At 37.5% G+C, this 22,037-nt stretch overlaps 4 protein-coding genes and 1 long non-coding RNA gene across 6 annotated transcripts in view; 2 read left to right on the forward strand and 3 right to left on the reverse strand.

The window, feature by feature from the left end:
• Positions 1–144: 144 nt before the first annotated feature.
• On the forward strand, positions 145–3,484 carry LOC124308903 (putative inorganic phosphate cotransporter). Its single transcript, XM_046772065.1, has 3 exons — positions 145–362; positions 955–1,175; positions 1,821–3,484. The coding sequence occupies exons 1-3, from the start codon at positions 338–340 to the stop codon at positions 3,069–3,071; spliced, it is 1,497 nt and encodes a 498-aa protein (XP_046628021.1). The 5' UTR covers positions 145–337; the 3' UTR covers positions 3,072–3,484.
• Positions 3,485–3,503: 19 nt separating this feature from the next.
• LOC124308904 (uncharacterized) lies at positions 3,504–4,391 on the reverse strand. Its single transcript, XR_006909139.1, has 2 exons — positions 4,226–4,391; positions 3,504–4,128 (listed from the first exon to the last, which is right to left on the reverse strand). It is a non-coding gene; the product is annotated as an uncharacterized LOC124308904 (long non-coding RNA).
• Positions 4,392–4,420: 29 nt separating this feature from the next.
• Positions 4,421–6,374, reverse strand: LOC124309018 (DNA topoisomerase 1-like). Its single transcript, XM_046772235.1, has 5 exons — positions 6,245–6,374; positions 5,449–5,615; positions 4,896–5,173; positions 4,539–4,792; positions 4,421–4,435 (listed from the first exon to the last, which is right to left on the reverse strand). Exons 1-5 carry the CDS (start codon positions 6,260–6,262, stop codon positions 4,421–4,423), a joined length of 732 nt encoding a protein of 243 aa, XP_046628191.1. The 5' UTR covers positions 6,263–6,374.
• A 3,994-nt stretch (positions 6,375–10,368) lies between these two features.
• LOC124308872 (endonuclease III-like protein 1) overlaps positions 10,369–22,037 on the reverse strand; it is a 38,059-nt gene continuing 26,390 nt past the window's right edge. The window contains exon 5 of the mRNA XM_046772027.1: positions 10,369–11,425. The gene's annotated coding sequence lies outside the window, so the exon portion shown is untranslated. The remainder of the gene's footprint in view (positions 11,426–22,037) is intronic.
• Positions 12,605–21,267, forward strand: LOC124308865 (putative inorganic phosphate cotransporter). Of its 2 annotated transcripts, none has more exons than XM_046772020.1 (3): positions 12,605–12,982; positions 18,347–18,573; positions 19,094–21,267. In XM_046772020.1, the coding sequence occupies exons 1-3, from the start codon at positions 12,958–12,960 to the stop codon at positions 20,345–20,347; spliced, it is 1,506 nt and encodes a 501-aa protein (XP_046627976.1). In that variant the 5' UTR covers positions 12,605–12,957; the 3' UTR covers positions 20,348–21,267. The 2 variants fall into 2 exon arrangements, with proteins under 2 accessions (XP_046627976.1, XP_046627977.1); XM_046772021.1 differs by lacking the exon at positions 12,605–12,982 and adding an exon at positions 17,897–18,211.

The following is a 22,037-nucleotide window of genomic DNA, read 5'->3' on the forward strand; positions in this document are numbered from 1 at the left end:
GAAAGTCAATGCAATGAAATTAAAAGAATGAAAACAATTCAACCTTCAAATTGCGACAAGTACTTGCGACACCGCATTGTCAAGTATCGACGTCGATATACGAGTCGTCTAATCACAATATCGTCGTCTGATAGTAGAATCACATCGAGGTGTTCGATACAGACCTTTGCTAAGCGCGTCGAGTAGACGATCGTCTCTGTCTAGTCGATAGTTTTAATTGTCATTTTGAAAGATCATTTGACAGATATCTTGTTGGGGAAAAAATTTTGTGTTCCGTTTCCGTTTTTACGATTTGTTGGACTCAATTTTCGTCGGATGCAATGCAGCATTGAGGATTATGTTCTCATCGTGGAAAATCTGCTGTAAGTCAATTCTATCTTCTGTATATAAATGTTTGATAATTTCATCACGATAAAAATTAATTACGTATATAGTAATAAAATGTTGTCTATCAAATGATAATTTCCGCATCAATATTTTCATTCGTCAATGAAAAACTGCGTGTTTGTGAAAAATATTCATCCATTTATATCGCACTTATTCAGGTAATCTATTAACGTATCAATGGAAATCAAAACACAACCGTGTACTTTAAATTTTGCCTCAAGCAATCGACTGTTTACAATTATTCGCCTGTACGATAATTCCTACAACAGTTGATAATCAATTAGTTATTAGATCAAACTCAAGTGTCTCAAAGTTAAACAATCTTATAAATTAATTATCGATCTTTTATACTTCCGTGAATCGGTAGAACTGGAGGCTGGATCTGTATTTTATTAAAAGTAAATTTTTTTGTTTACGGTATCGTGATTTTACCGTAAGTAACCTGATCATTTAGCTTGTATGAAAAACAAATCGGTCACCTTTCTTCTCGTTCCATTTTTGACACCGTTGTATATTCGATGATGTCGGCGTTGAACTGGTGACAAGATTTTTCCGGATTCTTTCCAGGTTCTCGAATATCTCAGAGATGGATACTTGCAGTAATGGGATGTCTCGCTATTTCCAACGCCTTCTCGATGCGAATCTGCCTGAACGTAGCCATCACGGAGATGGTGCGAACGTCCGAGGCGTCCAATAGCACAAGTTCCGACGAGACTTGTCCGGCATCCGAGTCAACATCCTCGAGTTCGAGCGGCAAAGGCGCTTACGATTGGGATGAATATACGCAGGTGAGTACAATCCTATTTTGTCATTGCTGGAAAAGAGATCGTCGTTACCGAAGAAGAGAAAGTATAATCGGAAGCAGTTTCAGTCTTCCAAAGCTTCGTGAATACCAGAAACACTGAAAAACCGTAACTACTTTTTAACGAAGCTTGTACATCGGGGTCGTTCATTTAATTTAACTTTTTTGCTGAAAAAAAATTATCGTAAAAGCTGAAGGAGATAGGAAAACGTTTCGAGGTCGTTACCAATTATTGCAATATTTTTTATTTATTTTTATGTCTATACCTTACGGACCTTTGTATAATATATTGTTTTATGTATTTCGTATCGTGTTCCAATGAATCGTTGTTCATAAAAATAAATACTGAAAACGAAACAAGGATATCAAGGTGATGCGACACTCCTATTTCGGATAAAAGACGAGGATAACCAACTGCGGAATTGTTAGGCGCTTTTTGCTGTTGATTGGTGAACGATTACTTAGAACTAATTTACAAAAAAAAAAAAAACTAATGTACAACAAATTTTTCAAATAGAACCGTGAAAAAAAAAAAGATAAAAAACGAACCAACCTTGCCAACTATCAGGACTCGAAGGCGTGAGGTCAACCAGAACTGGACAATCTGTTGAACCCTTGAATCACTTTTCAGGGAATCATCCTGTCGAGTTTCTTCTGGGGTTACATCATCACCCAAATACCGGGAGGAATACTTGCGGACAAATTTGGAGGGAAGTACACTCTCGGTATCGGCATTCTGGCCACGGCTATATTCACAATGCTCACACCATCGGTGGTCGAAGCGTTCGACGCGACGGGTCTGATAGTTCTCCGAATTCTGATGGGTTTTGGTGAGGGAACAACTTACCCTGCGGTGAACGTGCTGATAGCCCAATGGGCACCGCCACAAGAGAGGTCGAAAATCGGGACGGTAGTGATGGCAGGTATGCAGGTTGGCTCGGTGGTGGGAACAGCCTTGTCGGGAGTCCTGATCCACAATTCCTCGATGGGCTGGCCAGTGGTCTTCTACGTCTTCGGAGCCTTCGGCGTGGTCTGGTTCCTGGCCTGGATTCTACTCTGCTCCAGCTACCCTGACTCACACCCGTTCATATCCGACCAGGAGAAGAAGTACCTGCACGACGCGATGGTCGAGCACACGCACAAAGAAACGGGACCGACGCCATGGAGGCAGATCCTGACCTCGGCACCGATGTGGGCCTTGCTGATTGCTAAGGTTGGCGAGAATTTTGGCTTCCAAACGATGGTAACCGACCTTCCGAAGTACATGAGCAGCGTCCTCAAGTTCTCGATACAGGCGAACGGCTTCCTCTCGGCTCTTCCTCTCCTCGCGATGTGGGTCAGCGGCATCGCCTCGTCCTGGTTCGCTGACTGGTTGATAGCGAAGGACAGGATCTCTAGGACGAACCTGCGCAAGGTCTGCGCGACCATCGCCTCAGCAGGACCTGCGGTTTTCCTCATCGCCGCGTCCTACGCCGGATGCGATCGCATCCTTGTTGTAACCCTTTTCACCGTCGGTATGGGCCTGATGGGCCTTATGTACCCGAGCACCATGGTTAACGCCCTCGATCTCAGTCCCAACTACTCGGGAACGCTGATGGCCATGACGACGACGGTCGTCGCAGTTGCTGGAGTCCTCGCACCCTACGCGGTCGGCGTTCTCACGCCGAATCAGACTCTTCAGGAATGGAGGATCGTCTTCTGGATCACCTTCGCAGTTTACTTGGTCACGGTTCTGGCCTACGCCATCTGGGCAGACGGCGAAGTTCAATACTGGAATGACGCCAACTTCCGGATTCAAAGGCTGCAGGAAAACGACGATGACAACCAAGTACGTGGAGGTCCGTCGACATCCAAGCACCCGGATCAACTACCATCCGTTTGATTGTAGTTTGCAATCGTATCATCTATTTATTCATCTTTCTTAAACCGTTAAGTTCATACCGTGTTGCGTAGTCGGTGCGAAAATCAACCCAAGCTCTTTTTTCTCATAGTTCTATATTTTTATTCAGTCTTTCCTCATACTTTTATTGGTAACGATGACTTATCGTTCGTTGTAAATTAGACATACATAAACTATTTTCTTACAAAATGTAAAAAAATATGAGGAATTGGTAAACTCAGTTTCTCCAATTCGCGCCTTTCACAGTCACAAATACTTCACCGCGTGCTTAAATTATTTAAACGCTCATTAGGTTACAGTATTTATATGCAAATGTATAACATTCATTATATAAATATTGTAACGTTATTGGACGTTACGGAAATAGATGTGGATTCGTGAGTTTGATTATCAAGCCAAAATCAAAGGCGTAAATAAATGTCGTGAAAAAGCTTTAATTGCAGGGTACGTGTTTCTGGTTTTAAGTCTGAAACAAGACTGTTTTTACAATAATGTTGGTTGACGCAGCAACCTTATTCTTTTGAAAGACATAAGAGGTCTATAAACGTCTTTTATCTATGATGACTACTAGATCATTAAAAAGGGGCAAAACGGGTGACTTCACCCTTTGTAACAATATATATAACATATATACAGTGTTCAATCTCATGTCTTTTTATCCTTTCCACCACCAAATAATTAATCACCATGCATTCTGAGACCAATCTGAAAATGCCCTTTACCCGCTAAATTATCATAGCGATTTCAGTTACGTTGACTAACAATTTACTCACACTGCACATCTTGTAATTCTACCTAAAATGTCAGGTTTGAAAATGACAAAATTGTTAAGAACTGGACACCAGCGACTTGATTACTTTAATTCATCGGCAAGTATTAACAATCGAATCGTTTTATATAATAATAATAATAATAAAAAGTGTGGAAATATTTTTTTTTTTCTTCCACCAACTTTTCGACCTCGCCAATTTCCCATTCATAGGTTTTGCGTTCTTTCACAGTGTACATATCATCTATTTCGATACCGTTCTTCTTGCACCTGGAAAAAGTTTTCGAATATTACTAACACTTATCAGACGAAACATGAAGCTTGTGTATCATGAACAAGCGTTGAGGTACAATTCGGAGTAACCAACCACAAAATCACGACTCGGTGATCTATGTAGGACGTCTTGCTGCTGTCTAAATTCCACTCCCTTCCCTCCGGTAGTTCGGTCTTCACCCTGAAAATCAACCATCAGCTTGCTCTTTCGTTTTTTTTCAGAGGGTAAAGTTCCTATAATAAAATACTGACTTTGGCTGAGTCTTCTTGTCTTGGAGATTCTTCTCGCTCAGTGATAGGTCGACTGTCGATTCCACCAAATGGGTCAAATTTTGATTCCCGGAGCTTGAAGCGGCTCGTTGATGATTCAAATATGCAGCTACTTTTTCCAACGCTTTTTTACACACCTTTTTGCATGTATTTTTGTTGAAAGGCGGAGTCGCGTTCTCGAGCTCATTCTGCATTATCAGCGATCCGTTGTACGTTCTGAACACCCTCATAGTAAGGCCCGGCATTATTCCTTTCAAACATTCGTTAACTTGCTGCGCAGTTGTGCCAGGAAAGAGGTCCTCGGACTCGCGGCCTGTTGCCCGTTCTTTCAAAATATCGTAGACCTTTGGTTCCACCGGATGTATTTTGTCGTACGTAATGTTGGACTTACCTACGAATGAAAAAAAAATTAACCGTGACGTATGAAGGACTTGACGGTGGCTAAGCCAAACATGTAATAATAAGTATATGCCATTACCAGAAGCTTGTCTTACCGTTAAAGTGAAAGTGAACGGAACCATCTTCGGGAAAAGTGATGTGGCCATTTTTTAACCTGCAAACACCCGTTGGATCATCCAGAAATTCGGGATCCTTAGTGCCACTCCGGAGGGAAAATTTTTCAACAATGTACAGAACGACACCTATAAATTGTTTATCCTCTTTGTCGCTTTCTAAACATTTCCAATACTCTTCCCGAACTTTATGGATATAATTTGACAGATCTGATGCGAACTCAAACTTGCCTCTCCTTGCTATCTCTGTTTTTCCAGGCCTGCGACGTTTCGAAAGAAATAATCATTTCAATATTGGTAGTATTGATAGTAAAAACTTACAGATTTTCTATCTAAAGGTACAATTTTCAACATCGCAACATTATCAACGAGTCTATAGTTATTTTCATAGGAAAGTAAGTGACGTATGGCGATGTGAAGGAAGCACAAGCAGACGTTTCAAAACGTCGAAACTGAAACTCTAGCATGATCGATAAGAATCGTTTCCTTTGGAAGCTTATCTGAACAATACAAAATTGAGCCATCTTCATCGTACGTGGCGCCTGGATTTTCTTTGCCACCGTCACCCTTCGAGCCGCTTGGATTTTCTTTGCCACCGTCACCCTTCGAGCCGCCAGGATTTTCTTTGCCACCGTCACCCTTCGAGCCGCCTGGATTTTCTCCGCCATCATTACTTGGTCTTTCCGCCTCTTTATCACTATCCTAAAAATGTGAAGTTTCGACTTTCGAATACAGTTTTATCCGGAAGTGTTTCCGCTCGACTGTTTTTACAAAAATTCTAATCTATAAGCTGACGATCGATGATAAAAGAAATGTTTTAAAAGTTTACGAATGTTGTACGATTCTCTCAAATTATATGTTGTTTATAACACATTATTCTACAGAGATGTCTACACATCGTACATTCGCGACACTTGCGCTTACATGAAAGTGGCCGTACGATGCTACAACCAGATAGCCCTCCGATACTCCAGCTATGACTCGACTACGATGAATTATCGGCATGCACGTAAAACCCGATAATGACACTTGCAATACACGAAGAAAATCTCTGATATTTCAGGAACCATTCGAAAGATTTCGTCAAAATTTTTTCAACACGATCCCACTGACTAAAAATTTTCTTCAGAAATATGGAATCGTTTTTAAATTACGACAGAAAAAAGTCGCATCTTTATCAACGATCCAACGACACAGTAATTTTCTAAATCACGTCTGCTCTCAATACGCGAAGGAACAAATTCTAGGGAGTTTTTTTTTTTTTTTTTTACTTTTACCGATTTGTTTTGCACAGCAAAAAATAATGTACGTATATGTGGAAACAAGCCTACCTTATTCGTTGCGCTCATGGTTTCTGGCGCGGTTGAGTGTACCCACAATGTAGAAAGCGATAACCGCGGTGAAATGCAGCTGTGCGTTACCCAAGGGAAGTTCCTCGCGGACTGATTATTTCTATTTCAGTGCAACGTTATTTATACTCTGCAATATACTAAAATGGGAGTGGGGGTCGATCTCTGAGAGATAAGTTGTGTTGCATACCGCCCATACTACATTATGAGCTTCAAACATCAGTCCGATGCTTTGACAATCTTTCGAAGCGCGACAGATTTAGGGATTATCAGTGCGTCATATATATTAGGGCGGCCCTTGATATTGTTGAAAAAAAGATTTTTTTCTCCTACCCCTTAAATTGACTCGAAATAACTAAAAAAATGTTTTTTGAACGTGAAATCCGTTCCTCATTTTAATATTAACCCGTGCCCCAAAGGCCCCTTCAAGGAGTTAAAATCGATTTTTTTATAAATTTTTTGATCAATTTGGATGTAACATAAAGTGATTAAAAGTGTATAATAGACACTAGACTGGCTATTCAAAAAAAATTATTCCTCTCGAAATTGAAAAATTTTAAATTGACTTCGAAAAAAAATAAAGAAACAACATGAGTCAGGGATTATAGTTGACTGTAAAAAATTACAGAAATTGCAATCGACTGCTGGATACAGACAGCAAACAGAATGGAGCTGCTACTGGACAGTTGAAAATTGACTGTGAAGGACAAAGTTGTAAAAGACAGAAACAGAAAAGATTGTTTGAAGACTTTTCTTCGTCGACTTGGTGGCGAATGGCAAAATTGTTTTTTTTTTTTCTTTCAATTTTTGTACACTAATTTCATGGCTATGTTAATTTTTTTTTGGACGCCATGTTGAATATTCCATTATGAAAAATTGAAAATGTTTGAGTAGAAAGTATTTCTCGTTAGGAAATACAAGAAGATCAAGGTCTGAAAAGAAATAAAATCTTTATTTTAAAAGATGAAAAAAATAAAAATTATTCAATTGGTTTCTATGGAATTTCTTATGCGACCTTTTTTCCACAGGCAGAAATTTGGAACGGAGAAAAATTCCCATGATCTTGAGTGATGCGTCGTACGAGAAATCATTATTTGGTACAGATGGATTTAAAAATTGCCACGATTCGTCGTCAAGTTTGATAATACGAACGACTTAGGCTCTCGGAAAAGAATTCAAATATCAAGGAATTGCGTCTATAACTCGTTTTACAAATTTGAGTATTTTCATATCCGGTTTCATGATCGAATTCGAACAGTTTTCCAAATTAACTCTACTGCCTGATTACTAACGATTAGTTTGTTCGATAATTTAAATTTGAAATTCATAGACACAAATCACCGATTAATCGATCAACCATACAGCACTAGAATTTGCTGATTTTAGATTGTATAATTGACCCAACTTCCGTGTTTATAATTAAGCGTCCTCAAATTTAAGCTATTTAAAAAAATTTTTTCCTTATGAAGATAATGATTAATGCTTTCAAATTTTTTTACACTTATTTTATTACTTATCAACTAAACAAAAATGAAAATTTAGGCAAAAAATTTTTTTCTTTTATTTAGAAAAATGGCGCTGAAGTCCCGCTCTCCAAAAAAATGGACCTGACTGGTGGGTGGTGATTTATCTCTCCATCTGAATTGATATAAAAAAAGACGGATTTTTAATTAGTATAAGTATAGTTATCGCAGGAACTAGAATGAATGAAAAAAGAAATTTGAGAAAATGGCGCGTAGTTAAAAGTACGAGTCTGAAAACGACCCGTTTTTTTTCAATGTTTTGTTAATTTACTTTGGAGCCGACCTTCAATGAGCTGTAAAACTTGAAATACTGTGAATATCATTACCAAATTTTCACAGTATATTTTTAAGATACTACACTTTCAAAATATATATAAAAAAAAATCGATTTTTCGAAAATTCTAGACCACCGTGTCCCCTTAACTTGAAATCCATCGTTGATAACGAAATTATGCCCAATACACAATAATAAATATACTGTGACAAAATATCATCTATAAGAGTCAATAATAATAAATATTCTCTGTCGATAGACATCAAAATCGTTCGATGAACTGTAAATATTAATACAAATAAATATCATCGCTGCATCATACTTTGTAACAATTAAATTGCTTTTATTTCTAACTGCGCCTTTACTGACTAATTATTCACTGTTACAATTATAAACCATTCCAGCTTATGACCGGTTATAATAATCTCGGCTTGATAATTGACATCCGGTTAATAGCTCTCGGTTGGAAAAATGCGACACGAAACATACAAGTACATATGCGCGTGTATTATTTTTTTTGCACAGCATAGGTTCGTGTGCTGTACAAGAAATATATTTTTGCATGAATGTTACAGTTAAATATATCGACATAAAAATATTTCATATAAAGAAAAGTTTTTATGAATTGGGAGGCCTGTTTCCCTCATTGGTAGGCAACCCAAAATACTGGAGCGTTTACTTCGAACACCCTGTAAACGTAGCGTGTATTTCTCATTTGACAAATATAGGTATCAAGTGTCGCATAATTTGTTCAGAAAAAAAAAAAAATATAATATCATCAGAGAGTTTAGCGAGTCCCAATTTATCGTCTCGTGCACATCGCTAAAGTTAACGAAGTGGAAGAAATCAATAGTGTAGAGGTAGAAATACGTATAACGAATGCTTTCGAACTTCGTCCGTTCGATGGCGATCCTTTGAAAGAAACTTTGAATAACAGAAAGAAAAAAAAACGACCAACAACAAGATGGTAAAAAAAGATATCACGTTCCAATCTTGACAAATGAACGATCATGATTTTTCATCATGCTGCGAGAATGTAGACTTGACCTTGACCTTGACCTTGGCCATTATCCCGATGACTGTTGTATTATATCCTCGTTCGTAGCAAATTGCTTACAGTTTGACTTACCATAACATCATTTTGCTACATCGGTTCTAGAAAAATTGATACATTCAACAAAGTGACAGGACTGTAATCGTATGTCGCAAGGCGTTTGGCTGACCACAATAGACTTCTTCTACTCGTATCGTAACTGAGGCTCCAAGTATCTCGCTAATATCGCAAGCCTTCAAGATTAATTCAAAACATGGGAATTATAAGAAAAGCTGATAATTCAAAGTATAAACGCACGAGATAATTGCATCGTTGTCGTTATGATTTCAGTTGAACTGAAAACCGCAAGAATAGCGATGAAGTTATTGCAGGGAAACAAAGCGAGACTTACTTGGATCTCAAATCTAGAACTTTTCTTTAATATTTTTATATCACGTAATTAGATTATTACATTCTGCAGAAAATCTGAAAAATTTTTACATTTTTTTTTTTTTTTAATTTGCTTTTTAGTTTCACTTTCTCTTCCGTTTAGCTACATTTGCATCAAGATACTCTTGATGATACAAACGTGATTTGTTTTTTTTTCATCCATGTTTCAGAGTTGCTTTTATCGATTGATTTACAAAACTCTATTACCGATTTTATTCTACATTGAAACAGGTCAAGGTTCAGGCTTTTTTTAGATGTTTTTTTTTTCTTTTGCGCTGTTCTTTGTATCAAACGCTTTATTTCTGATTTTTTTCATAATCACGGTCTTCCCAGTGACATGAAATTTCTTCGTACGCCATTTGAAACGCGCGTGTGCTTGTGGGATTTCCACTCCCGCATTGTTAGCGCGATTCTGCCACATCCCGGATAAGTGATTAGATTACAAACTCGACGACCAGCATATCCCTCTTGCCAATTCACCCGCGTGCAATGGAATAAAATTTTTCTTGTTGTTGCTAAGATATTGAAGAAAGGAAAAATAACGGTGAAACAGAACACCGCGATGTTAATATCGAAAATAAGTTTCGAAAAAACAGTTAAATCATATCTAATCATAATTGACGAATGAACCGAAAGTCAAGTTCGAGGGTTTGTAAAAAGGTGTAAGAGTCAAATTAAAATTGAAGTTCTAAATTTTCAAAATTCAAAACGACCATTGCATTCGGAATATTTCATCATCCGAAGTTTCGACGATTTGGAACAACAGCGCTTAATGTAACGGTCAGATTGAACTTTAAAAACTTGGAGACTTTGACATTTCCATACGTGTATTATTATATTTCTTTACATACATTGACGAATGAAAAACATCGTAAATTTAGTTCCAGGCGATTTGCAGATAATTACTCCATTCGTCATTGTGAGCAATCGTCTGTTAGCGTAACAATAAAAACAATTCTACTCTATTCGTAAACTAATTAAACTTTGACAGTTTCTAACTACGCCGAATTTGTTTCATCATAGGAGTAGGCACGTGGTGGTATGGTATTATTATTATTATTATTTATTGCCATATGAATAAATCACGTGGCATATTTATTTGAAGGTAATCGACATCGATTAATATTCACTAATAGACAAACAGACGTGATATATGGTTAGATAAGAATCAAGGAGAATTATTTCGCGAGATTAGAAAATTCCGAATAATCACAAATCGTGTCTGTACTCATTTAAATAATTTTTTTTTTATACATCTATTGCACTGTTCTTTAACCGTATAATAATCTCCAATGAATCGAACATATGAGTGAATTGAACGGTTCATTTAATATAGCGAACAGATCAATGAGTAAATATACTGAATTATTATTGAACAAGTGAATTTGATACGAGTTAAAAAAATAAATAATCGAGTAAAGAAGTTTAGAACAATGAACGATTGAATGAATGATCGAATTTCTCAGACGAGAGAAAAGTTTTCACGGATATAGGAGAAGGAGTTGCGGAATGAAAAAAAATTGGATGGATAAAAAAAGAATGTTGTAAAATTCAGGATTGTCGAAGGATTAAAATTGAGCTACGTACGTAATATATGGATATCAAGGCGAAGGCACGACTGTAATTATCTCCAAAGAAGAAAAAGAAGAAGAAGAAGAAGAAGAAGAAGAAGAAGAAGAAGTAGAAGTAGAAGAAGATAACAAATAAAAACCGCGTGTCAGAGAAACGTAAAACGATATCGAGTGGGATGTAATAACAATAAGCAGGTGTTAAATTGCGTACATATTTGAACATTAGTTTTACGCTCTACGTTTAACCTCGAGATAAATTTATCTCACTAGACACGTCTTTTCATCATCTTGCTGATCACTTGCACCGAGAAACTGAAACATAAATGTGTTTGCAACAAGTTATTTCTTGCCGGAATATTTGTAATTTATAGTTATTTTGTCGCTATTACAACATAAATGTAATCGGGTCAGGGAAAAGTATTTGACGTAATGAAATTTTCGAAAAATATACCATCCTCGGTTACGTATAAATGAATACAAAGCAACGAAGGGAACGATAATGCTGAAAAACAAGTCGGTCAACTGGTATTTAAGACGTGAGGAAACAAGACCATAATGATAGGCAAAGAATAGATTAGAGCCGTGTAATACTGCCCAATCGCTGACGATGAGATAAACCTGTGTGGAAAAACTCGGTAATCATTGTACAAAATTTAAATAATTATTAAATATTGTAATCGTAGTGATGATTTTGCATTATAATTAATAAAACAACCCTTGGTTCAAAGCTGCGTCGAAAAAAAAGTCTGAATTAAAAATATTCGGGATACGGCTGGATTTTTGTGTTACATGCACGGGTTTTCGACCCTCGGGAATAAAAATTTGAAAACATTTTTGATCTGCACATCCGACGTTTCGAGAAAACAGGAAAACTTGCCTCTTTTTTTTTTTTTTTTACTGATTCCCTCAAAAACCGCCATCGATAGATGAAAAACGGGCAATATCTGGGGAATTTTGGTAAAATAGTATCTTTTTTCTTATGCAGATAAATTATTCCACCAAAATTCCCCAGACACCGTCGATAAGTAGAATTTCTTTTTTCTCAATTTGTTAATCCAACTCCGTTCCCGACGTACGAGGACATAATTCGATGTAGAATTTTCCGCTCTACACGATGGTCGAGTCATTTTTCATCTGTCGGTATCAGTTCTCGAGGAAAACGGAAAAAAACGTAAAATTTATCCCTTTTCTCGAGACCCCGGCTAAGCAGCTCAAAAATCACTTCATATTTGAGTTTCCGAGGGTACGAGGAAAGCCTTTCTCCACGCAACAATGCAGCCATTGTATCCCCAATATTTTTAATTCGGATCTATTTTCACTGGACTATCAACGCCGGTGCGACGGTATTGCGACTTTTTACATCTCGTCGTACAGAACCACGCACATCGTACATGCTGTGAGTAATAACTCAGGTACCACTCGAACGGCATCGGCATAATGCTACACATGTGCACATACACGTGTGTGTATGAACCCAGGTTTTAAGGCTGTCTCAGTTCGTTTGACATCTCATTCGGAATCGCAACAGCGTTCGAGTGATGAGCTGATCAATAGTCGTCCCCGTTATCATTTATTTGTTTCTGTTTAGTTTTTCGATTTACTACATAAAACATTCTCATAATTTCATGAGTGAAAATTTATAAATTACATGTGTTTTGTGACAGAATTAATTTTACATTTCTCTTATTCGTATCTCGCGAGGGTGAATGTTTCGTGTTTCTCATTCAATTCGTATGATTTTCAACTTTCAATTCTACCTTTAGAGTAAAATTTAAATTATGCGGTGCTGGATTATTTAATCGATCTAAGACACATAATTTGACAGTCACGTGAATATCCCGAAGATGTTTCACACGTGGAAAACTTATTGTAAGTAAAATATTTTCTTACGCCATTATTTAATTGTTCATCTATTTTGAAGCCTGTAACTTTTTTTCGCTTCGTATTCTCCATTCTGTTTGACAACTTTACGTTCGTTGAACTTGAACTGCATTTTTTCGCCATTTCAAACTAATTTCAAGAATCTCAATTGTCATTTTCGTCATCGTTCATGCAAATTTTAACAATCTTTATTTCGTCTACCGGCAATTGAATTCCTTACCGTCACTACAAATTTGTAATTACATCAAGACCCGATAAACTATGTTGATTTCATCTCGAATTTATTAAAATACTTCCGATATATTAAAAAATTACGAGACGTATATTAATAATAATAAAAATAATAATAACAACGGTAGATGTTGAAACGCACGAGGATTAAATGTAATTTCTTAAGGTGAAAGTCAAAAAAAAGTAAACAGTATCCGTACAATCGTGCTAATCAATGTTTCGACGAGTGAGTAAATTTAAACACTTGTTACAGAAATTATTATTGCTCGTGCAGGCAGATTTGCCAAGCTTAATTACAGGTTATTTGCAAGTGTATAAATGTATCTTTTAAGCTATACTTTCGACGCTCAACGAATTGTATACGTTTAAAATCAGGTATATCGTGTTCCAAGAAGCTGTTAAAGCTTTATTGTTTCATTTGACTCGAATTATTATTAACATTTCGCTGAAGTTAATACTGTTCTTGAAACAAGTAAAACTACTTCATCTTCTTCTTGACTCACGTTGGTTTAATGATGAAAATAACTTTTATCTTTTTTTTTTTTTTTTTTGATGAAGTTACGTTTTGGCATCTGATAAACGATATTTTTACGATCGAGTACAGTAGACATAATTGAATAGGCAAACAGAATTTTATTGATTAAATTTTTGAAACAGTAAAATTTAAATAAACTAACCGTGATTATAGTAATACAATTTTTATCACCTTAAAACAATGTGTTATCAATGCCACGTGGATTAAACACGCTCAAGTCGCATTGTACAAGCAAAGTACTTGCGGTAAAGATTTTTACGACTTGCATAAAACTTTTTATGTTGAAAAAATTCGTTCTACAACTCGCTCGACCTTCTCAAGTAACTCTTCTTTCATTTTGTCCTTTGTGTCGATCGTTCGTTTGACCGCAATTTTTATTTACTAGTTTTTTTTTTTTTTTTCCTCGTCTGTGCAAACCAACGAGTTATTTTGCATTTTTTGCCTCCAATTAAAGTTCAATGTTTAATATTCTCATTTTTATACTTACGCAGGTACCGATTTTTCTTTTCTTCTTTGCAAAGATTTATCAACGTAACCATTCGTTCGTAGCAATGAATTAATATACCACCATTTGTTTAATTTCATTCGTGTAAAGACAAGTTGACTGGTGAAATATTATTCGTGCGTTGCCTTCCATACAAATTTTTTCTACGTACTAGGTCATGAAGGCGGAAGGCGAAACGGCGTAATTAAGGTTACCTAACGCTGCCAGTCGGCAATTACTATATAACAGACATCCATTCCGTCAGGAAGTCGCGTTACACTTTTTTCTAGTCATCTTTGTGTTTCGTAGACAAAAGCTTTTTATACCGATCGCACTATGTACGAATTTAGGATTATTCCAAAATTTTAATACCGATTGAAAGACGTTTGAAAACGCGTTACACTTTGAAATTAAACATTTGAAAATAATGAAAAGTTAATTGAAGAAAAAAATGTTTGATTGATGATTCATTTTTTAACTCATCTTTTTATCATTGATTCATATCTGAATTATATTTGTGTCAGACTCGAGTTCACCGCAGATTAACATCAGTTCTAAAAATGCTTACTAACAATCATACAGTTACAAAGGTATGCATTCACATTCTTCATTTAATCTTGTTGGCATTCTTAGAACTGATTTGAATATCTGTTGAACGCAAGTCTCGTGCTCGGTATGAACACTTAAAGCCGTTTATTGTAGACTGCAAATACAGGACGTAAAATATGTTCGTACTTGGAATTGAATCTGAACCGCAATAAGCGATGAAACATTAACGCGAATGAATGTTTCATTTATTTTCCAACCAATGAGATAGGATATTCTATTCTTGTCGAATAAGTTCAGATTCTGACTAATTCTCGAATTAGACTCAAATCCTTTCGAATTATTTCAATTCTAATACAACGAAAATTATTTTCTAGTCGTTTAATGATTTTGAAACACAACTTCAGTCAATGGGAATGTGATCGAAATATCTTAATGAAGCTTCAACATTATTCGATATTATTCTCGTAATATTTTAATTACAACAATTCACTGTTCATCGAGTGAAAATATTGAAATTTCGTGCAAAAGAGACCCATCGAAAATTTATAAAAAACCTCAACTACAACCTCGTTCATTTTTGTTGCGTAGAAAATGTTAAAATTTACCGATCGGCACTCCGTGCAAATGACTGTTCTTTGTTTTTTCTCTTTGTTCTTTCCACGACGTGACTGTTTTTCCTTTGTACAATTTGTCGAATGAATCTTATTGTTAGGAATGCCTTTCCCCGTTCAACCTCTGATTCAAAATCACTCTGTTGTTATACATATTACTAAAATATTATCTTGTGATTAATTCCATCACGCGTGTGTTTTATACAAACAAATCTGTATTATATCATTAAATGCAGACACATTACGAAGAGATAAACTATCACACGTGTTGCACATCCAAAGTTGTACATCCCGGACGAAAGAATTTTCCTGCACCAATTAAAAGGCATCATCTGCTCGTTCTGATAAGTCATTAAACTTCCGGTCGACTAGTTTTTATTTTATTGCCCGTCATTGTGCTTGCAATTTCAGTGGAGTAGTGAAATTTTCGTATCAACGTTAAGAACATTGTATAACCTATGTATATAAATATGTCGAAGGACGGATAAACGGATGGGCCTCGACTTTGTCTCTGACCCACTATTACTTCCAAATAAATAAAAGAAAAGAAAAGAGAAGAGAAGAGAACAATCCCTAAGAATGATTTAGTGTTGTTAGTAAAGCGGAATGCTTGGTGCTAAGTAGCGGATAACGTGACTGATATATATGGGCTCGGATGCTCAAGGAAGCGCACTGATTGTAAATTCGACGTAACAACAAGTCGTGCATACGTTTACACTGGAATGACTCACATGGATTGAGTAGGTTTGGCGATAATGATTCTCTGATGAATAAGAATTCTCGACCTCGTATGTAATCTATTATAATCTATATAATATAATGATTCTCTGTCACAAACCACCATCATCATCATCATCATCATTATCATTACCATTACCATGAGTGACAAAAACTTTCAACTCGCTAGTCAGACATTCCTACTTCACGAGAGTTGATGAGGGTTAATCGCGTTCGCGTGTGAATTACAAACTGTGCGAAAAAAATTTAAAAAAAAAACAAAAACCTCTCCATCTCGATAATTTAATTTACATTAACGTGATGGAATTCAACTCCTTTTATTCTTTTCTCAAATTCGACTCCAATGCGACGAAGCGTTTATGTATGTATGATGTTAATCCACAACCTTTCTCTACTTCGTGATATGCTATGATTTATGAGGTTATTTCGCAACGAGACTACATTGACGAATGGCGAAACTAAGAGAAAGCGACGAACCGTTATGTCTGCTTTTTTTTTTTTTTTTTTGTTCTCTCTTCTTTTTCTATAAATTCGGTCAAGACTGACAGCGAGTCAAAAGAACTGTAAATCACGATCGAGGTTAAGGGTCCTGAAACTGAACGCAACTGTTCGATGATAAAGATGATCGTTAGGAGGCGGGTAACTGGATAAAATGTGACATTGGCCTTGAAGTTAGGTAAGTTATGAGGCAGTTAACTGGCACTTGGCTGTGTTGTATACCTATGCTTGCGAAATTGACATGTGGCATTTACGGGGGAAATCATACGGCGAGAATTCGACATCGCGACGGTGATAAATCGCGTTGAATATCGTACGCTGCGCAATGTTTCTTCTTTCCTTGTCTTTTTCATTTTTGAAACAAGGCTTCAAGGATGAAATTAGGACTTGGATATTAAGCTTTCAAGTAACCGGTTTCATGTGCGTTCACACCGATTCAGTATCGTATAATCAGACATGTATATTATATATTTCCTCAAATCAGATTGCGAACATTTTAGTCCCGTCTTGGTCTCCAAAATTCAATGCAAACGCGTGTAACGATTATTATACATGATTAGGCGATAAAATGAGAAAAAAAAAATGCTATGCGATTCTACCAGCTCTGAAACTTTACCATGAATTTTTCCTGACTTTTTTATTTATTTTTTTTTTTTTTGGAATCGATTTCTGTTCACTTATTACTTGAAACCCGACACGTCTTGTTCCGTAATTTAAAAATCTGAAAAAATTCTGAAAGATCTCTAGTGTTGACCGTAAAAATTTTCAAGCTCAAACCCAAAGTGGATCGGGCATTGCTTCTAATCTTTTTTGAGCTTCTTGAAGAAAAAAAATTCACAAATATATAAGGAAGTATCAGTTTAGCAGGTTCAGGATTAAGGTCAGGAGGGTCAAAGAGAAGACGAGGTGACAACGCACTATTTACAATAAAGTAATCAACGTTTAGTGTCTATCACTGACCGCCACCAATCACCCGAACTGCATTGTAGATTACGGACGCGCTTTCGCTGCCAGATGTATATGGACGTCGTAGTTTTTCTTATAATTTTCGATCTAAATAGTTTACGTAACTCTAATACAATATTTTAGCCCAGTGATTTTTAATACAAGTGTTAATGTCAGCAGAAATTAGTCCACCAGCAGATGAGAGCAGGATTTTTCTATTGCCGCACATGTTTCTCTCGCAATATTTCGTTTTTGTTTTAGATTAGTTACCAACATATTCATAGACCAAATATAGAGATAACGTGCATTCGTATTCATTTGTCTGTATGTCACTGTTATAAAATTCAATACCTCTTCCTGTAGGATCGTGAGAAACTATACCCACTAGCTTTTACCATATTACCCTTTTTTTCGATTTTTATTTTTTTTTATTTTTTATCGTGTTACTAACGAAAATTGATTATTGGAATTTGTCCGCGAACTCTGTGTAAGCAGAGTCGCCTTCCTACTTTTAGCTTTGGGTTGATGACCCCAATACAACGCCTGCCCTGCAGACGAAAGATGACCTTTGCTAACTAATGGAAATGATCTGCATAGTTTTTGGAAGAGATCACTACGTCTTATTGGTACTCATTTGACATTGAACAGTTTCGAGAATAAATTCGTTGAACAATATCCGTCCGATATGTTTCGCTCATCAAATTACATCATCATCCCAACAAATTCAGGGAGATTAATCGAAGTTCCGTTTCTGTTACCAGTTGCCAACGTGCCACAGCGATGGGTGTTCGCGGTCATGGGATGCCTGGCGGTATCCAACGCATTCTCAATGCGAATTTGCCTGAATCTGGCCATAACCAAGATGGTTTCCAGGGTAAAGACATCGTCGAATTTCACCATTTTAGACGACACTTGTCCAGCACCAGAGGGAACGGTGCACTCGAGCTCAAATGGAGATGGGACTTACGATTGGGATGAATACACACAGGTAAGATTCCCGATTACAGTATTGGTTTCATCCCTCGATTAAGGAATTATTCGATGGACGTTTCCAGTCAAAAGTGTGTCTCGGTGAGAATGTTGAACACTTCGCGATGAGATAAAAATCTGACAAGTTTTACAATCCTAACCAAGTTGATGAGATCATTCGTTTCAAACAATTTGTATTCCGTGGTGATGGCGTGTCAATCAACGCGACAGCGAATCAGCGACGTCGAAGTCGCTGTTTGACGTCAGCGGTAAGTAAAGAAAATAAAATTAAACGGTGGTAAAAATGCGTTCAATAGCGATACGTGTTTTCAGTTTAAAGTCTGAAACAGGACTGATTCTAAAATAATGTTGATCGACGCAGCAACCTTATTCGTTTTACAACGTACGAGAGTTCTTATATGTCTTTTATCCATGATGACTAATGGATCATTAGAAAGCGGGAGCAAAATGGGTGCTTTCGTCCTTTCAAACGATATTAATGACAAAGAACTTCATAATGACGGTAAATTACGTTCCAGGGTATCATACTGTCGAGTTTCTTCTGGGGCTACATAATCACTCAAATACCTGGCGGAATACTAGCAGACAAGTTTGGAGGGAAGTACACTCTGGGTATCGGTATTCTATCAACGGCGATTTTCACTATGCTGACACCGCTGGTGGTTGAAACCTTCGACGCGACTGGGCTGATAGTTCTTCGCGTACTAATGGGTCTGGGTGAAGGAACGACGTTCCCGGCAGCGAACTCGCTCGTAGCTCAATGGGCGCCGCCGGAAGAGAGGTCAAAGATCAGCACGGTGGTGATGTCAGGAATGCAGGTTGGAACGGTGCTGGGAACATCGCTCTCCGGGGTCCTGATCCACAACTTTTCGATAGGCTGGCCTGTGGTCTTCTATTTCTTCGGAGGCATTGGCGCGCTCTGGTTCCCGGTCTGGGTTGTACTCTGCTACAGCTATCCGGACACTCACCCCTTCATAAGTGACCAAGAGAAAGAGTTCCTCCGCGAAAGGATGAGCGAGCACACCCACAAACAGACCGCGGCGACACCGTGGCGCCGGATCCTCACCTCGGCACCAATGTGGGCGTTGATGATCGGCAAGGTCGGCGAGAATTTCGGGTTTCAAACGATGGTGACCGACCTTCCGAAGTACATGAGCAGCGTCCTCAAGTTCTCGATACAGACGAATGGCTTCCTGTCCGCTCTTCCTCTGCTCGCGATGTGGCTCGGTGGAATCGGCTCGTCCTGGATCGCCGATTGGATGATAAAAAAGGACAAGATTTCAAGGACGAACTTGCGCAAGGTCTGCGCTACGATCGCCGCCGCTGGACCGGCTGGTTTCCTCGTAGGCGCTTCCTACGCCGGGTGTGATCGCACCATCGTCGTCATCCTCTTCACCCTCGGCATGGGTCTGATGGGCTTCATCTACCCGAGCACCATGGTCAACGGTCTTGACCTCAGTCCCAACTACTCGGGTTCCCTGACCGCAATGACAACAACGATTGTCGCCATTGCCGGTATTGCCGCGCCCTACGCTGTCGGCGTTCTCACTCCGAATCAGACGCTAAGCGAATGGAGAACCGTATTCTGGATCACATTCGCCGTCTACTTGATATCCGTTCTCATCTACGATCTCTGGGCCGATGGGGAGGTCCAGGACTGGAACGACCCGGGACTCGATGAGAAAACCAACAAGGAGGAAGCTCAAAGGCGGAAACAGAACTCTGACATACCGCTTTCAGGAAGACCCGTCCAAAAGGTACATCCGGCTTAGCTGCGGGTCTTCAAGCTGTGCTCCTTACGGCCTCACTGAAACAAATTTTTTTATTTCAAATTGACCGTACTTCAGATCGGGTGAATACATGCGGCAATGAATGAACACGTCTTCAGTCCGGATAGAAACGACGCTATTAACCAGTGCTTACTTTCCCTGGAATGGTGATGTGTTCATTTACTGATCGTGTTTAGTTGATGTAGCCATGGCAAAGGTTCTAAAACGTGATCAAAATGCCTATAAACTGGGCGTTTAAATTCTCTGCCGGGGAAAAAAGCTGGTACAAAAATCACAATGCAGAATTACAAGTATAAAGAATAAGTACAAGTTGAAAGAATCTTCGACAGCTTTAGAATGGTCGTGTTTCAGTTGATTTTTCTACTGGCATTTTAAAATTCATTTACATTTGGTTCCTTAGTCGTAGATGCATCATATTTTCAGCTATTTTAAACACTATGTTTCGTGAGTTCACTATCTTTTAGCGATTATAATTTTTTTTGTTACATAGCCAATTTTACGGCAAAGAATATAGTCGAAATGAAGGAAGTTTATTACTGACCGCCAATAGTTTTGATGATTTTCCATTTTGATGGAATAAAAAAATCTATTATTATCGACGCTATTACCTCCGGTCTGACTTATATAAGATTCCAATTTGTTAAAGTTGATACTGTGATTTACAAGCCACATGTACGTACCCGCGTATTCGTCAGATGAATCTACTCTGAATCAATTCTCTGGAGAATGGCATTTCTTCTGCATGTAAATAATCTACAATCAATATGATTTTCCCCAAAAAAAAAATAAAAAATTGATTTATTGTGGCGAAAAATTATACTTATATCACAAATAAACTCACTATGAATTTCCGATTGTTTCTGATGGATTACGCAATTCTGAAATAAATTTTTCATCCACTGGAAAATTTCATAGCTTTCGCAAAGCGAAATGTAAGAATATTTCTACACGGTATATCGAAACCTAGATTTTGCAATTAAATCGCAATATTTTTTACATTTGGAATCTAATCCGCGCAGTTTTTACCGATCATCGAACAGTATTACAATTTTATTCCACTTTTTATATTAACTATGTATATTCCTAGGTATAAAGTATTATTTTTACGAATATGTACATTATATAATTATATATAGACGTATGATTTTGTCATTTATTCAGAATTTTCGCCAAATTATATCCCCTTCTCCACCAATCGAAAAATAATTATCTGAACTATTTCAGCATTTCATATGCTATCATTAAAGGTTCGTCATTTTATGATATAAGCGAATCTGGATTAGCTAGTTTTAAAAACAAGAAGGAAAAAATGAGTAAGTATAAGCAGCATTTGTACAATAGCTCAAGATCCAACACGCTTTTCAGTCAAATAAAAAATTATGGAAATTTTGTCAGTACTAAGTTCAACCGAAGCTTAAACCCGGGACGACGCCCCGATTTCAATTAAATAATCGGTCGATTATGCGTGAGTGATTTTCAGGCCGAAGGATACCACAGCGATGGGTAATAGCTGTTATGGGACGTTTGGGCATCGCGAACTCTTACATAACGAGGACTTGCTTGTCCAAGTAATCAGTGTATTCATTGGGCACGTCACTGTGAACCTAGTGATACGACAGCAGTAATATGCTCCGCAGCAAAAGCAAGTTTTTTTGCTTGGGATGAATGTGAG

Source organism: Neodiprion virginianus, chromosome 7 (genome assembly GCF_021901495.1).
Source record: "Neodiprion virginianus isolate iyNeoVirg1 chromosome 7, iyNeoVirg1.1, whole genome shotgun sequence".
NCBI classification, from domain to species: Eukaryota; Metazoa; Arthropoda; class Insecta; order Hymenoptera; family Diprionidae; genus Neodiprion; species Neodiprion virginianus.

Bases quoted from the DNA above. Each gene is read 5' to 3' on its own strand.
- LOC124309018 (XM_046772235.1), bottom strand. The intron at 5,174-5,448 runs GTACGATGAAGA...GAAACGTCGCAG, and splicing joins AAAGAAAATCCAGGCGCCAC to GCCTGGAAAAACAGAGATAG. The intron at 4,793-4,895 runs GTAAGACAAGCT...TTTCATTCGTAG, and splicing joins CGTTCACTTTCACTTTAACG to GTAAGTCCAACATTACGTAC.
- LOC124308903 (XM_046772065.1), top strand. From the start codon at position 338: ATGTTCTCATCGTGGAAAATCTGCT. The intron at 363-954 runs GTAAGTCAATTC...GATTCTTTCCAG, and splicing joins CTCATCGTGGAAAATCTGCT to GTTCTCGAATATCTCAGAGA. The intron at 1,176-1,820 runs GTGAGTACAATC...ATCACTTTTCAG, and splicing joins ATTGGGATGAATATACGCAG to GGAATCATCCTGTCGAGTTT.
- LOC124308865 (XM_046772020.1), top strand. From the start codon at position 12,958: ATGTTTCACACGTGGAAAACTTATT. The intron at 12,983-18,346 runs GTAAGTAAAATA...TTCTGTTACCAG, and splicing joins TCACACGTGGAAAACTTATT to TTGCCAACGTGCCACAGCGA. The intron at 18,574-19,093 runs GTAAGATTCCCG...ATTACGTTCCAG, and splicing joins ATTGGGATGAATACACACAG to GGTATCATACTGTCGAGTTT.